We start from the raw sequence: 17,135 nt of genomic DNA on the forward strand, positions 1-17,135 counted from the left end.
CACTGCGTCAGCTTCTTCCACTGTAGCCCCGCTGCCTTTCAATTCGCGAATCAATTTGTCGAACCGGAGCAAATGCTCTGACATACACGTGTTTACTCCTTCGACATATTTCAAAGTTAGGAGTTGCTTACGAAGAAATAGCTGTCCGGCGACACCTCGGCGTTCAAAAACGTTCTTTAATTTATCCCAGATCAGCTTTGGCGTCGGGCAATCTTTTATCAATTCCAGTTGATTGTCACTGATTGCCTGCACAATTATTGACTTGCATTTCTTCTCTTTCACTTTCCATTCGGCGATTTTCTTCTCTTTCTCGCCACGCACCTCCGTGGAATCGTTGGCGTCCACTCGCAGTTCTTCAAAATCCACCACTTCACGATTGAGACACACAAGCAAGTCGTGCATGTCCAAAACTGTCTCTAATCGGAATTTCCAATTGTGGAAACCAGTGCCATCGAACGCGACAATTTTCGTTTTGTCCTCCATCACTGGGACCATAACCTGAAGACCGGCGCAATACAAAACGAACACGAGACGATCAACTTTCCGAGGACTTGAGAGAAGACAATAAAACAAACGTGTGTACTCTTTAGCAGTCAAACACAAAGTAATTATTTATTCATACAGAACAGAAATATAGAACGCGAGAAGCGTTAAGTGTTGCCAGAAGGGCTGAACATAACATGTAGTCGGTTGTATAATACCATACGGTTAACAAAAAGGGACCAAATAGTGACTTTCAGTTGCAGAAAAAGTGACTAAATAGTGACTTTCAGTTGCAGGAAAAGTGACCAAATAGTGACTATCAGTTTCAGTTCGATGAGACGAAATCAATCGTTTTTGGGGTGGAAGTAGAATCCTTTTATCGCTGCTCTTATTGGCATTTCACCATTGAAGGGGGATTACGTCACAATTTATAAATTGGAATACAGTCATCTAAGTAGTCATCTTAGTAGATGTTCAGCTAATCTAGAGATCACAATTTTCACTCATTAGAAGAAGAGAATGCTTATTCACAAGAAGAGAATGCTTATTCACCCAGATTTTACCGAGAAAACGCCGAGAAAAAAGTGGTGAGTGAAAGATGAATAACGCTACATAACGATCATTAGTCTAGAGGATCTATTATAAAAAATGCGCCGTAACAATACTACTTTAGTTCTTGGTAATTCTCCCCTATCAAGTCTCTCAAGGGGTCAAGTGTCCAAAAAATCAAGTCTCCCTCCCCTTCCCCTACTGTCTAAAGTTCGAATTTGAAAAAAAAATCGCAATCGGCAGGTCTCTTGCTTAGATGACTGTATTCCAATTTATAAATTGTGACGTAATCCCCCTTCAATGGTGAAATGCCAATAAGAGCAGCGAGTTAAATGGCTGGCGAATTCAAAGAGCGATCATTTTTCCAAGATCCGTAATTTCATTTCCGCCAAGCATAAGCCGACGGTTATACAAAGCTTTGTAAAAAAGTCTTAGTTAATAGATTCAAAATAGTTGAAAATATTGACTTTTTGTAAGAAAAAGTGACTTTAGTGACTTGAGGTCGAAAAAAGAGACTTTTTAGTGACCTGCCCGAAAAAAGTAACCAAGTCAGGGCGGAGCTAGCCCGACAAAATACCTTGGAGCTTAGGGGATGCGTAATTTTGAGTTGGTGTCTACGGAAGAGTGTCGTGTTTTGAAAAAATATGAAGCTCAGTGTCGAGCATTAGTTCAAATTTTCGCCGCATAGGTTGCGCTGCGATACAAACTTTTTTGTTTTACATTTTAGAGCTTTGGTGCCTTCGGCAAAGTTGTAGAACGTAAAAAAATAACTGTAGTCGCCGAAGACACCTAAGCTTTATGTCTTCAAATTGCTGAGATATAGTTAAAATTGTAAAATTTCATTGATTTTTATATTTCTCGCACTATTTTACCCAAAACTGTAAAAAAAACTAATCACACGCGACAGAACTAACTGATTAACAAACTGATTATGGTTATGGTCCATGCTTGAGTTGTTTTTACTGAAACTTGGTATAAAAGTATCATAGTGAAGTTAGTGAAGTTATTGAATTCGAAACATTAAACTATCATATTAAGATAAAGGAACCGATCAGAGTAGTCCATATTTTTATCGAGTAACAAAACACACAGTACAAATCATCGGATAAAGATCGATTTCAATGAGCTAATGCAATCTAAACGCATAACATTATTGACATTTTTAGTCATAAATATTTGTTTACGATAAAATCAGTCCTACTATTAGGATGTTCAATTGGGTTGTTTAGCAAAGAAAAATATGAGATTTTTTATAGTCTAACATAAAAAGCATACTTAGCTAATCTCGAACAAATTTTTATTTTGTTTGTAAACCTTTTATTTACATTTTTATACAGCAAACAATAAGCCATTTCAATCGATAGAATGACACTAACATTCATAGAATGACAGTTGGCCCATGCAGCATAAGAACATTTTTTTAATCCCATATACATTTAAAATGCGAATTAAAAATAGTTCCGGGTCTCAAAAAATTCTGAAAAATTGGGGTTAGGCTCAGTTTTTTTATGCAGATTCAGAATATGTAAAAACATATATACCCCTAAACAACCCAATTATAGTTTATGTTGATAATCGATGCCCGGTAACGTGTTCTGCAAATGTTTGCCACAACATATCGATTAAGAATCGTAGTAGGCAAAGCGTATGCTGTTGATCTTAGTATACATATTTACTGAGGGTTATGCAGGTGAGATTTCAAAATCAAAACATTTCATCTTCATTAATTGTGGTTTTCTTGTTAAACATTATAGCGAATGTGTTTTTTTTTGCTTTTATCCGATTATCGATATGGCTCAAGGTAAGTTATTTTAATCAGTTTATACATATCATACATTAATTAGTATATCAGTATCCAGTATCACCATACGAACAATTGTCGAGAAAACAGTTTCCTCAAACGGCCAGAGATTTCTTCCCAGAATCAGTGCAACAACTATTGAAGTGAGCAAATAAAAGCATTTTCATAATTGTTTGTAGGTTAGTCATTTTTATTATTTTTTCCTTCATATGTCACGTTGTCCAATGAAAGTTGAAGTCTGGGGAAAATAATAGAAGGCAACTGAAGTGTATTTTGTTTGCAAACTCGTTTTCTTGGTTAGCCATGAATTGTTTGCTTTGACCCACTAATGTTTCAATATTCAGGTTAATATTTCTTTTTCAACTTGATGAAATATCAAAAACTCTCGCATAAACCATGAGCACTATCAACTGTGACAGACTACTAGGTTTTAATATGTTATTTTTTACATTTTTCGTAAATAATCCAAGAAAATCTGAAATTTTACAATTTTTACTATATCACTGCAAATAGAAGGTATACAGCTTAGGTGTCTTCGGCAACTACAATTATTTTTCCACGTTCTACAACTTTGCCGAAGACACCAAAGCTCTAAACCGTAAACAAAAAAGTTTGTATTGCAGCGTCAAATTGTTGATTCAGTGTTATCTGTATAGATGTAGACTAAATAAATGAAATTGTATTGCAGCGCCACCTATGCGGCGAAAATTTGAACTAATGCTCGACGCTGGGCTTCATATTTTTTTCAAAATACGACACTCTTCCGAAGACACCAACTCAAAATTACGCATCCCCTAAACTCCAAGGTATTTTGTCGGGCTAGCTCCGCTCCGTGGCCCAATGTGCATAGGTCTGTACGAAGCAAGATTACCCGGAGGCTTTCCTGGCTTCAGCAGCAACACCAGCTTCTGAATCTTACACATTTCTGGGAAGTTGCCTTCGTCCAGTAATTCCGAAAGAACGGAGACAAAATCTGCAAGCAAACGGTGGACTGGGTTCCGGCAGGACATTGCAGCAGAGGTAGAACCAAGTGCGCTGGCATGAGAATCAGCTATTTTACAGGCAAGATTTTCTTTTTCATTCTACCATTAAACCCATTTTATTTGGATTTTGTATAACTGGTAGATTTCTAAAAAAAATAAACGTTCTTTATTCATCAATTCAAAGGCATTTCCGAAATGCGAAAAACGCAACTAGGCCCACAACCGGAGACACTCCCCTACGATCTGAATTTAAACAACCATCAAACTAATTCTAGATCGTTAAAAAGCAAGTGCTATGAACATTTTCGGAAATCTGCGCCAAACCGGATGGTAAAATTTGCCCAACTCGATTCGCAACCTTCGTTAATCCACTGTGCACAGCTGGGCCACTTTATAATTGCGCCAGGGAGTGAGCCGTGGCCGTGGCTACGGTCGAAAAAAAAAATTACGGCGAACAAAACTGAGAAAGAAAATAACCACTTACCTGCCACCCGTGGAAGATTTGCCAAGAAAATCTCCTTGAGCAGCATTAATTCATCTTCCGGTGCGGATGCCTGCGATCCAAAACAATCATCCTCGGGCCAAACTTCCCTGCGAAGAAGTAGGAGAAAAAAGGATGTGAAAAGCTGCTTGGAATGGGAACACACGTAAAAATGGGATAAAGGAGGAATGTAGCACCCAGTTGAATGTATTTGGGAGTTTTTTTCACATAGGGAATGCCGTTTGGTCCGTAGGTAATAAATGGGTGAAACGGAAGCAGAAAGGTCAGACAGGTAGGTATGCTGAATCGGCTTCCCAGTGAGGTTTGGCAATCGTTGCGAAAGGGTGCGATTTGAATTATGTGATCGTAAATTAGATTTATTAATATTCATTATTCAATAGATTTTCACGGTTAAAAGGTATTTCAGAGATTCAATAGGGTTTGGAGATTCAATGAAGGAATTTGTTTTTTTTTTTTTGCAAATAGAAACTCTTGTTTTAATAAGTTGAATATTTAACCTGACGGTTTAACCCTTTGGGTTTGAATGTCTCATCAATACAAGTCCGTTTCAGGCCTATTCAACATGCTCGAAATTTCTTGGTGTAGTTACCAATATTATGATGTCTGCTCTTAAAACATGAATACGTAGATTTCCCGGACAGTCGACCGATAGCCAAACGACGCTACGTTTGACATTAAGACCAAAGCTTCGTGACAGCGGTTGCCGGTAAAACAAAAAAAAAACTTTTGTTAAATATCTTAGCTGTGCATATGCACAGCATATGTTTCGAAATGGACAAATTGATATGAAATTTGCGAAAAAGAATCCACGTGTCTTGGAGGGACTCGAACCCTCAACCTCCTACTCTCTAGATAGGCGTGATAACCCCTACACAACAAGACCACTTAAAGGTCACGTTTGCGGAAAAGCCATCAGAATCCGAGTACCAACCTCCACCGCGGTTAGCTCTCTTTTTGCAAATTGAATATCTTTTCGGATGCTTGATTTGCCCAATCTCCACATTTGCTTTACTGTTGTATATCCACAGCCAAGCGAGTGCACATTGTTTATTAAACGAGAGGATCGCACTCCATGCCCCCAGCAACGGACTGGGCGGGACGGTATAGAATGCGAATTCAATCGCACTCTGCTGTGCCAAAGGCTTGCTTGGCTAAAGCATTTGATGAGTTTGATTGCCTTCACGTAAACGGTCGCGTGTACTCAGACGACTAATGACGGTGAAAGACCGACACTTGATTACAATTAATTGCATATTATTCGGCAACTCGGCCGTACGAAAACCATTTTTTGTTAAATATCTTAGCTGTGCATATGCACAGCATATGTTTCGAAATGGACAAATTGATATGAAATTTGCGAAAAAGAATCCACGTGTCTTGGAGGGACTCGAACCCTCAACCTCCTACTCTCTAGATAGGCGTGATAACCCCTACACAACAAGACCACTTAAAGGTCACGTTTGCGGAAAAGCCATCAGAATCCGAGTACCAACCTCCACCGCGGTTAGCTCTCTTTTTTGCAAATTGAATATCTTTTCGGATGCTTGAGTGCGATTGAATTCGCATTCTATACCGTCCCGCCCAGTCCGTTGCTGGGGGGCATGGAGTGCGATCCTCTCGTTTAATAAACAATGTGCACTCGCTTGGCTGTGGATATACAACAGTAAAGCAAATGTGGAGATTGGGCAAATCAAGCATCCGAAAAGATATTCAATTTGCAAAAAAGAGAGCTAACCGCGGTGGAGGTTGGTACTCGGATTCTGATGGCTTTTCCGCAAACGTGACCTTTAAGTGGTCTTGTTGTGTAGGGGTTATCACGCCTATCTAGAGAGTAGGAGGTTGAGGGTTCGAGTCCCTCCAAGACACGTGGATTCTTTTTCGCAAATTTCATATCAATTTGTCCATTTCGAAACATATGCTGTGCATATGCACAGCTAAGATATTTAACAAAAAAATGGTTTTCGTACGGCCGAGTTGCCGAATAATATGCAATTAATTGGAAACAAAAAACTATTTGAACGTACTTTATAAAGGTTCGATGATGTTCTCATACTGGGAGCACCACGTGGCAGTATCAGCAGACATTGAAGAAATGTTTCATGAACCTCAATGCTATACTGTTCATGTGCCATATCCCAGCAATGGGATCTTTGAAACGACCTGTTCTTCCAAGCTATTGCATTACATGGATAAATGAATCACTCACACAGTCCCGCCCATGTTCAAAGCAACAAGCGTCTACCCTTAGAAGCAGCAATTATTTTAAAGTACAATTTAAAACATGTTCTACTGTTTTTTTTTATTCTTTTAAAACAAATGACAATAACGAATACGTATGAAAATTCAAATGAAAATTCTAATTGGGAACCTATTCGGTTGTTCTAAAGTAGCTCTAAGAATAGTTTGAAGAGCTCTTCCAGCTGGTTTTACACGGCATTTTTTGCAATTCCACCATCTCCAAAGGGTTTGAAATGCTATGCAAGTGGCGCTAACAAAAAGTCAACTGCAGAGGCAGATTTGTTTCAGAGGAAAATGAACAACTGTGCACAATCAGCAAAATGTCTCCAACGCAATTATTTATTGCTTGCAACGGGCGCTGGAAAGCTCGTTCCGGAGCTACATTCAATTAAATAGTAAATAGGGATTTATGAAACTAGTAGACGTTTCTTAGTAGGAGGTAATTAATTTCACTCACCTGGCGGATCGCATTAAAATAATTGCATGTTCGTATTTTCCGTCACGTAGCAAGGAATGAATCCTTATCATGCAGTCGCCTCTGTAAAAGAGTAAATGACAGGGATGATTGAAAAAGAAGATTACACGCCGGTGCGCTACAGACGGACGATGAATGAGAAGCGCCGGAGAACCTACTTCTGATCGTCGATGGAAACGTCCGAAGCCGCGTCGAATGGAATCGGATGATCTTCCTCGGGAAGTGTAATCTGATTAGCCAGACATGTCGAAACTTCGCCCGCCATTGTTAGCCACAGTTCTTCCAAACCTTCCGCCTAGATTCGCCGCAAATGACAGCCGACCGGGGATCCGGATGTGGGGAATGACACGATGATGGACCGGAGAGTCGATGAAACGACGCCCGTGCGAAAGAAGGAAAATAAAATTAATTACTGGTACTGTAATACTGGGTGGCAAGTCAGTCCGTTCGGCGGTAGTTTGGAGGAAATTAGACTTACATCAAGCTCCGGGTCCTTTCGTGAGGCGGCATTGTTCTGGCGGTTTTTGTTCCGCTTCGGCTTGGCGCGCTTCTTACTCTGCACACGCACAGTCCCCTGACAATACTTTTCCAGCATCTTGAAGAACATGTGGGCCGTTTCAACCACGTCACGTAAGTAAGCTCTGTAATAAATTCCAGTTAAAGAACAATCTAATTAGCAAAACGAGAAGTAAGCTTTGTTATAGAGAGAAGTGATGAAATAAGAAGTGAGCACTACATTTGGAAGTAGTACTTTAGGCTGCTCTCGAATTATGGAATGAATATTAGAGATTTATACGAAATTGGAAATTATGAAGATTATAAAACACTAGTCGACCCGGCAGACGTTGTGCTGCATAGTAGGCGAAAATACGCGTTGAGAAAGCCCCATGCGACATTCCCATACAAATCTTTATTTTAGTTTTTCACGATTTACTCAACTTTACTAATGATTTTGCATGAGGAAATACCATATAAACCCGTCGGAAGCTATAACAAACATATTTGCTGAAGGAATGAAGAAAATCCATCCAGCCGTTTTCGAGTTATGCGGATACGAACACAGACCATTTCATTTTTATTATATAGAAGATAGATAGAAAGAAGAAGATTATAACTTTAACCCGTATCTTATATCGGGATGAGGATTATTTCTCTCATTTGGCAATGGTTCATCTCTAACATTATAGATCGCTGAGCATCAGTAATCCTTATGCATTAAAACCATACACCGTATACATTAAACACAATTTCATATTGTTTTCGTTTTTATTACTTTTAATGTGAAAACTCAATGGCGTCAGCATCAACAGCGGTCCAGCGGATCAGTTTCACTGCATGCTAATAAAGCAAATTTTTCATCCTAGACATACACGCCACTATTTGCATAGTCTTGATGTTGTCACCTAAGCCAATGTTGTGGGAATTACTGCAAAACTAACATTGACGCGGTCAGATTGATTGTCACCCCCAAAAAACCCCAGCCGCAGCATAGTGATGCCCTGCCCACAGTACCGCATCAGCCTGGTGAGGATAATGCCGGCTCGTACATCACACGCGAACGTCAGTCAACAAAACACGCAAAAACATTTCAAACCAAAATCCGCCCGCCCTTGCCATCAACGTCGACACCGATTCCACGTGGTTGGCGCCGCGCGGCGTGACATGAATGTTTAATGATGGCTAAATGAAAATTATTGTTGTTGAAATAGTTTACGCCAGTAGATCGGATCGCAAACATGGATAAAGCCCCCACATCATGCGTGGCTTGGTACACATTATGGCTCGCATCGAAAAATTATTTTCCGAAATTATTTATGATTGTGTTGGCAATTTGCACCTCCATACGGCTACCAATAGAGAGAAAGCGAGCGAGGGCCCGCTCCCTCAACATCAGCGCCAGAGTCTGAACGAATCCATCCGACGACCCAAAACCATGTCACTCTATTTCCGTCGACAAAGTGAGTTCTGCACCGGTTTTGGAATCAATTGTGGTCGATTTGTTTGTCGAAAGGTCTACTGGCAAAAAGTCGAACATCAGCTTTGTAGGACGAAATTTAATTCGGTGTTTAAATTTAAAAAATAACAGAACGACAACTTGGATATTGGGCAATTCTGCTATTGACAAGGAATCTACAATCTTATGACTTATGTACAAAAAAGATCAACGCAAACGCAAAAATTAAAATTAAAAAAAAATGCTTCAGTCGGCGTGACGCAAGAATTAACACTTATGGTAGTGCGTCTTCTTCTTCTTCATTGGCACTACATCCCCCCACTTGCCGTCTCGCAGCTTGGTGTTCATTAAGCACTTCCACAGTTATTAACTGCGAGGTTTTTAAGCCAAGTTACAATTTCTGCATTCGTATATCATGAGGCTAACACGATGATACTCTTTTAAGCTCAGGGAAGTCGAGACAGTTTCCAAACCGAAAACTGTCTAGACAGGCACAGGGAATCGAACCCAGCCACCCTCAGCATGGTCTTGCTTTGTAGCCGCGCATCTTACCGCACGGCTAAGGAGGGCGCCAATGGTAGCGCGTGCCGATATACAAATCGAACAGGTCGTAAGTTGTTCATATGCAGGAAGCAGAATAACGCTAGACCAGGGGTTAGACGGCACTCATTTGCGTTAGAGGTCCTTCGAGAGATCCCCTTGGATGTCCGACTCCAAGGACTCAAAGGAAGCATTCCCATCCGCGCAGAGAGTGTTTACCTCCCCTGTGGAGTAATGCCCAGCATCGAGCAAACGGTGAGTATTATCATAAGCGAGGCCCCTTTTTCCCTTCTACTTGTGGGAGATATGAACGCCCACCATTCGACGTGAGGTGGTAGACTGACCCACACGGCGTCGCCCTACTTGAGACTTTCGATCTCGTTCCCCTCAAGGGTGGTATCCCTACCCTTTTCAATGGCTACTCGGTCACCGCTACTGATATGACAACAGCTAGCCGATGTTTTTTACAAGTGCTAAAATAGGAGATAGCCCCTGACTTCTACGGAAGCAATCACTACCCAATCCAGGTCACTGCGAACGCCTCTCCTGCACTAAGAGGCCTCGATGGCGTTATGATACCGCTGACTGAGAATCATTCGATGGCAATATTCGATGCACGTTAAAAAGAAACACCCCGTTCACGTTCTACGACTTCTCCAAGCTCGTCCTTGACGCAGCTGGTTCTTCCATCTCTCAAACCATCTCTGGAAGAAAAGATTTCAGTTGGTTATCGGATGAGACGCGTCGATCCATCAAAGCCAGTAGAAAGGCTTTTCGGGCCCTCATGCGGCATCACGAATGTCAAGAAAGAGAGAAACACGTGGATCTCTTTTCTCTGGATATTCCGAATGCGTTCAACCGCACTTGAACCCCACTAGTGCTGGAGTAGCTGGTGGACTGGGGCTTCACTGTCAATCTACAACATCCTTTCCCGCCGCTCCTTCCGGATCCTTATCGGCAACTTCGCTCCAGGATCTACCGAGAGGAAATTTGGGTTCCGCAGGAGTCTGTTCTGACGGTGACTTTGTTTTTAGTTGCCATGAACGGGGTCTTTATGGACTCCCCAAAAACATCTACATCTTTGTCTACGCGGACGATATCCTGCTTATGGTCGTCGGAGACACCCGGCGCGAACGCGTATGCGAACACAATCAGCGGATGTTGCAGTTCAACAGTTGGCCTCATCGGTCGACTTCACCATGTTGGCCGGGAAAAGTGTTCGCGGACATGTGTGCAACGTGTGGCACCGTCTTTCCGATCACAAACCGAAGTCTCCGTCGAACGAGGACTGTCCTTCGACTCCTATTTCCAAGTATAAACACATAACCATAAATATAAACACATGACAAATAACAGGGACACTCGGTATCGTATTAGTCAATTTCTGATTGACAGCAGACTGTTGTACGGACTGCAGCTGACTTGTGTAGCACGTTGGGAGTTTGTCAGCATACTCTTCTCAGTTTTCAGCGAGTACTTTCGACCATTGATTCTTCCTGCACCGCAGCAGATGTCCCTTTATAAGGCCTTTATAAGGGTTAAACGACTATAGTACCGTCCACAATATACGTAGAGGGAAGTACATCTAAGATCGTGAGACTGGCCATATATAGTGTAAGAATATATGATGAGCTGAGAGAAAGAAATATAAAAAATAGAGAAATATAATTTTGCTTATGCCTCTGGAAAGGCAGCTTCCGATCCTCTTGAAAATAGGCTCCCGAAGGAAAGCTTTTGAGCCTCTTGAAAGAAGGCTTCCGAGGCTCTTGGAAGGAGGCTTCCGAGGCTCTTGGAAGGAGGCTTCCGAGCCTCTTGGAAGGAGGCTTCCGAGCCTCTTGGAAGGAGGCTTCCGAGCCTCTTGGAAGGAGGCTTCCGAGCCTCTTGGAAGGAGGCTTCCGAGCCCTTGGAAGGAGGCTTCCGAGCCTCTTGGAAGGAGGTTTCCGAGCCTCTTGGAAGGAGGCTTCCGAGCCTCTTGGAAGGAGGCTTCCGAGCCTCTTGGAAGGAGGCTTCCGAGCCTCTTGGAAGGAGGCTTCCTGAGGCCTCTTGGAAGGAGGCTTCCTGAGCCTCTTGGAAGGAGGCTTCTGAGCCTCTTGGAAGGAGGCTTGAGCCTCTTGGAAGGAGGCTTCCAGGCCTCTTGGAAGGAGGCTTCTGAGCCTCTTGGAAGGAGGCTTCGAGCCTCTTGGAAGGAGGCTTCCGAGGCCTCTTGGAAGGAGGCGTCGAGCTTCTTGGAAGGAGGCGTCGAGCCTCTTGGAAGGAGGCTTCCAGGCCTCTTGGAAGGAGGCTCTGAGGCCTCTTGGAAGGAGGCTGAGGCCTCTTGGAAGGAGGCCTGAGCCTCTTGGAAGGAGGCTTCCGAGCCTCTTGGAAGGAGGCCTGAGCCTCTTGGAAGGAGGCTTCCGAGGCCTCTTGGAAGGAGGCTGAGCCTCTTGGAAGGAGGCTTCCGAGCCTCTTGGAAGGAGGCTTCCGAGCCTCTTGGAAGGAGGCTTCCGAGCCTCTTGGAAGGAGGCTTCCGGAGCCTCTTGGAAGGAGGCTTCCGAGCCTCTTGGAAGGAGGCTTCCGAGCCTCTTGGAAGGAGGCTTCCGAGCCTCTTGGAAGGAGGCTTCGAAGCCTCTTGCAAGGAGGCTTCCAGGCCTCTTGGAAGGAGGCCTGAGCCTCTTGGAAGGAGGCTTCGAGGCCTCTTGGAAGGAGGCTTGAGCCTCTTGGAAGGAGGCTTCCAGGCCTCTTGGAAGGAGGCTTCCGAGCCTCTTGGAAGGAGGCTTCCAGGCCTCTTGGAAGGAGGCTTGAGCCTCTTGGAAGGAGGCTTCCTGAGCCTCTTGGAGGAGGCTTCCTGAGCCTCTTGGAAGGAGGCTTCTGAGCCTCTTGGAAGGAGGCCTGAGCCTCTTGGAAGGAGGCTTCTGAGCCTCTTGGAAGGAGGCTTCCAGGCCTCTTGGAAGGAGGCTTCTGGAGCCTCTTGGAGGAGGCTTCCAGGCCTCTTGAAGGAGGCCTGAGCCTCTTGGAGGAGGCTTCTGAGCCTCTTGGAAGGAGGCTTCCAGGCCTCTTGGAAGGAGGCTTCTGAGCCTCTTGGAAGGAGGCTTCCAGGCCTCTTGGAAGGAGGTTTCCAGGGCCTCTTGGAAGGAGGCTTGAGCCTCTTGGAAGGAGGCTTGAGGCCTCTTGGAAGGAAGCCTGAGCCTCTTGAAAGGAGGCTTCCAGGCCTCTTGGAAGGAGGCTCGAGGCCTCTTGGAAGGAGGCTTCCAGAGCCTCTTGGAAGGAGGCTTCTGAGCCTCTTGGAAGGAGGCTTCGAGGCCTCTTGGAAGGAGGCTTCCGGGCCTCTTGGAAGGAGGCTTCCTGAGCCTCTTGGAAGGAGGCTTCTGAGCCTCTTGGAAGGAGGCTTCCGAGCCTCTTGGAAGGAGGCTTCTGAGCCTCTTGGAGGAGGCTTCCGAGCCTCTTGGAAGGAGGCTTCCTGAGCCTCTTGGAAGGAGGCTTCCAGGCCTCTTGGAAGGAGGCTGAGCCTCTTGGAAGGAGGCTTCCTGAGCCTCTCTTGGAAGGAGGCTTCCGAGGCCTCTTGGAAGGAGGCTTCTGAGCCTCTTGGAAGGAGGCTTCCAGGCCTCTTGGAAGGAGGCTTCGAGCCTCTTGGAAGGAGGCTTCTGAGCCACTTGAAAGGCGGCTTCCGATCCTCTTGAAAGGAGGCTTCCGAGCCCCTTTAAAGTAGGCTCCCGAGCCTCTTGAAAGAAGGCTTCCGAGCCTCTTGAATAAAGGCTTCCGAGCATCTTGAAAGGAAGCTTCAGAGCCTTTTAAAAAGAAGGCTTTCAACTGTCTTGAAAGGAGGCTTACGAGCCTTTTGAAAGGAGATTTCCGAGCCTATTGAAAGGATGCTTCTGAGCCTTTTAAAAGTAGGCTTTAGCAACATCGCGAACAAAGGTGTGCTTCAACAAAGGATTTGCTTCAACGAACTCTGAAAAGTTTAACCACGTAACAGGTGCTTTCAACCCACCAAGAACATTGTAAATTAATTACCATGTCGCGTGGTCAATGCCCAAAATATAAGCAAGTAACTTTGATTGAACTCTGAAAGATCTTCAGCCAGGATTGGGAGAACCAACGGACAGCTTCAAGGACCACGCAGCTACGGGAGGTTGAAGGATCCACGGCACCCTGGAACAATATGCTGTGTTTCAAGGACCAGCACTGCCTCTTGCGTCTTTGCCTTCGCAACGGTCACATCCGATTTTCGCATAATGTCGGCGGTAGACCCTTCCGGACCGTTTGTAAAAAATTGATTTACCGGTGTCCTAATTTTGACATTCATTGATTCAGCTACGGCTCCTCCTGCTCCTCAACCATAATCTCATCAAGGTTAGTTGCGAGGGAATGTTTCAACCAATGTTACAAAGTCTCGCCACGCGATGAGAGCGCCACCGTACGCCGTAGGTTATGTCTGGTGTCAGACCGGCAATTCGTCGTTTCGATCGCTTCTGCAATCATATTCGGTTGATATTGCCCCACTCAGTCTTCGGTTGATTATCTCGTCGAAACTTATCGCCTTCCTCCAACTCCTGTCAAGTAGATGCTAAAGTGACTGGCCATTCTTATCAGACAACGGCATCACGCTAATCGTTTCGTTCTGGATTATTCGGTACTACCGAAGTTTACGGTGTCTATGCTCAGCCACCATATCGACGTCACAAGTCGGCAGATTCCATGTAACCTCCCGATGACGAATTCAGCCAAAAAACCCACCAGTAATACAAACTAGTAACATTTGCGAAGACGACCTCCACAACAAACTTCTCGAACGAACGAATGAATTCCAACAAACCGTTGGACGAAACTCGGACGGAAGATACGTCGTCGTCGACCCCAGTCTATGGAAAAGGATATCGCAGTCGAAAAAGGTCTTCGTGTCGCATGTCACGAATTTTTGAAGAAGTGGTGGAAAATGTCGACGATGTACTCACTGGCCGTGACGATAAGAACCAACTTGTCGAAACTTTTCGGAAATTAAAGTAAATCCTAAAAACAGCAGGCCTCGGGCTCATAAAATGGTCAACGACACATCCGTCCTCAGCAACGTACCTCGCCAATTCTGGGAAACCAAACCAGAGCTCTAATTAGATTGTTCGCCTAGTCAAGACTGTAGAAGTTCCAGGACTGCCGCAGCTATGGTGTAAGCTGGGTAGAACACTGATCGTGGGAACACGCTTCCTTTTGGGTAACCCATCGCTCGGAGTTCAACCAGCTTCAATGTTCTGCGATGCATCGCAAAATGGTTATGGCTACTCAATTTGAACTGTGCCTCTCTCTGCTCGATAGCCTGGCTGACAAGGCAGGTGGCTGACAATCTTCGAAGCATTGTTTTTCACTGGTTGAATTCCCAGTCGAATGTCTGTAAGGTATTCGGAACTGAATCCAGCTGACCGGATTTCCCGAGGAATGATGGCTAGTCAGATCTCAAAGGACGATTTGTGGTAGGTGCTTTCGTAGGAGCAAACCGAAAACTTCGCACAATATGAGACGAGTTTCGCCGTCAATTTCGATCCATGGACGGTGCAGTTCGTTCGTTCGCACTGCAGTCGTAAACACAAAGAATATAACCGACGATGGTATTCACACCTACCTAACAAAAGTTTTTGCAAAAGATCATATAAGTTCCTGAAAATCCGAGAGAGCCCAAGGAAGTCCGAAAAACTATAATTTTATGAAATTTGGCCACAATCTCCTATGATATGCAAATAATGTTTAGGCCAAATTTGAGCCTAGTCAGTCATAAAAAACCCCCCTGCCAATAATAGAACAAAACCTGCCAAAGCCGTCATTTCCCCTATTTCTTGACGATTTCGATAAACCGTGTGAAAAAATCTAAGGAGAAAATCTGCGTAAAAACGTGTATATTCCGAAATCTACGTAAAAATAGTTGCGTTAAATAAAACAAATGCGCAAGAGATGACTCAAGTGCATTTAACTAAAACACATAGAAACATCAAAGTAATTTATTATCGCATCCTTCTTTTGCTTTAAGGTGAAGGTGGGTTGAGTACCAAAACAAAGCTTTGAAAGTATTGGTACAATAAAAACTGTCATATACTGTAGTAGTATTGGTATCGTATTTATAAAAAAGAATATTATTAGGGTGGTTCAAAAAACGACCCAGATCCACCACGATCGCTCGATTCCGTCCCATGCTCCAAGTGTCCTCCAAAAACCGATTTGAACAAAAACTAGTTGAGCGCAAGCCGGTTCAAGTTTGTATGAAAACTAGTATGGGAAACTTAACCTTTTGTTACACTGGCTACAGCGCCTCCCCTTCAAACGCTGGCAAAAAGAGAACCCACATAGCTGAAAGCAACATTCCAGAGACTTCACTGAACGAAAACCGCACCGCAGGAAAGATCCATTGATTACGTAACGCAAAAATAGCATTTTTAACCCCACTCACCCACATGACACACTTTTTGTATAAAGCATCTGCCCCTGGTGCGATTGTGTGGACTAGACCAGACTACAAGTATCTGCCCCTGGTGCGATAGATATCACAGACAAATTCTGGGTATTTTGTTGAATTACACCTTTCACTGATGCCTTCTGAGAAGCCTAATTATCATGCTAAAGATTCGCAACCTCGATTAAAATCGACTCCCAACTATTGGAACGACCATTCAATATGGATTGTCTATGGAGTTGAAGGTCTTGAATATTTCATCGACAGTCATATGGTCTCCCGCCTCGCCAGCGCACAATGACGGAGTGCCAAAATCAGAATAATGTTAAATTAAACCTCGCCATATCAACTGTCATACAAACCTGAAACGACCTTTGCACGGTAAGCCTCTATTCAAACCAGCTCAAACCATCGGATGACACCCAAATTATAAATCATTATCGACTTAGCGTGGCAGAGCAAAATTATTTTTTTGAACCACCCTAATTATTAGTTTGCTGCTGCCAGTGCCGGTGTTTACATTCGCTCCGCGATCAGTTTTTAGTCGTTTTTTTCGGGCAAAAATAGCAGTTTATATTAAGTTTTCGGTTTAAACAAGTGACTGATTTCGAAAAGTGATGTTTAATTTGCATTCCATCAACATTTCGGGCTGCTCATGTGCAGAGAAGTGAGTAAAAACTTGATTTTTTCAATGCCCTTTGAGAAGAAGTGAAGTGCAGTGATAAACCCACCAAGCCGTTCGCGGGCTTTTAAATTGGCACGAAACTGCTGATTTATGATATTGTCGGCGTAGCACCAAGTTAGAATTCGGAAGTCGGGACTTCCGAACCGAACTTTCTTCCGAAGTTTTATTTGTCAAACTAATTGATACGTTGTTTAGCGCATCTTTAGGCGAATCCAGCGCACTACTTCCGAAGTTGGGAAAGTTGCCTGTATCTGGAGAAAAACCCAACTTCGGTATAAAAAGCGGTATAAATTTATTCCGGATAGACAATATTATTCGAGTCTTTTGGACTCTTTGGAGAAACATGTTCATTATCACGATAAGTGAATAAATATGCTGTGAACAGGTTAGTAATTTGAATATTAAACTTTTGTTCGATGCTGTTCGATGCACGAAAACGATACGCGGCTCTTGAGAAGGAAGTAAAACGCTCATGTCGACGGGACAAGCGAGCGTGGGCAGACTCTCTGGCCG

General features: G+C 43.7%; 1 protein-coding gene across 3 annotated transcripts in view; it reads right to left on the minus strand.

The window, feature by feature from the left end:
- The window catches only part of LOC134205421 (protein timeless homolog), a 269,302-nt gene that overhangs the window by 198,291 nt on the left and 53,876 nt on the right, over positions 1-17,135 (minus strand). For all 3 annotated transcript variants that reach the window (XM_062680651.1, XM_062680650.1, XM_062680649.1), the window contains exons 5-8: positions 7,510-7,672; positions 7,190-7,326; positions 7,014-7,094; positions 4,301-4,407 (exon numbers count right to left, since the gene is read on the minus strand). In XM_062680651.1, the coding sequence (XP_062536635.1) occupies positions 4,301-4,407; positions 7,014-7,094; positions 7,190-7,326; positions 7,510-7,672 (488 nt within the window). The remainder of the gene's footprint in view (positions 1-4,300; positions 4,408-7,013; positions 7,095-7,189; positions 7,327-7,509; positions 7,673-17,135) is intronic.

Source organism: Armigeres subalbatus, chromosome 1, assembly GCF_024139115.2.
Source record: "Armigeres subalbatus isolate Guangzhou_Male chromosome 1, GZ_Asu_2, whole genome shotgun sequence".
NCBI classification, from domain to species: Eukaryota; Metazoa; Arthropoda; class Insecta; order Diptera; family Culicidae; genus Armigeres; species Armigeres subalbatus.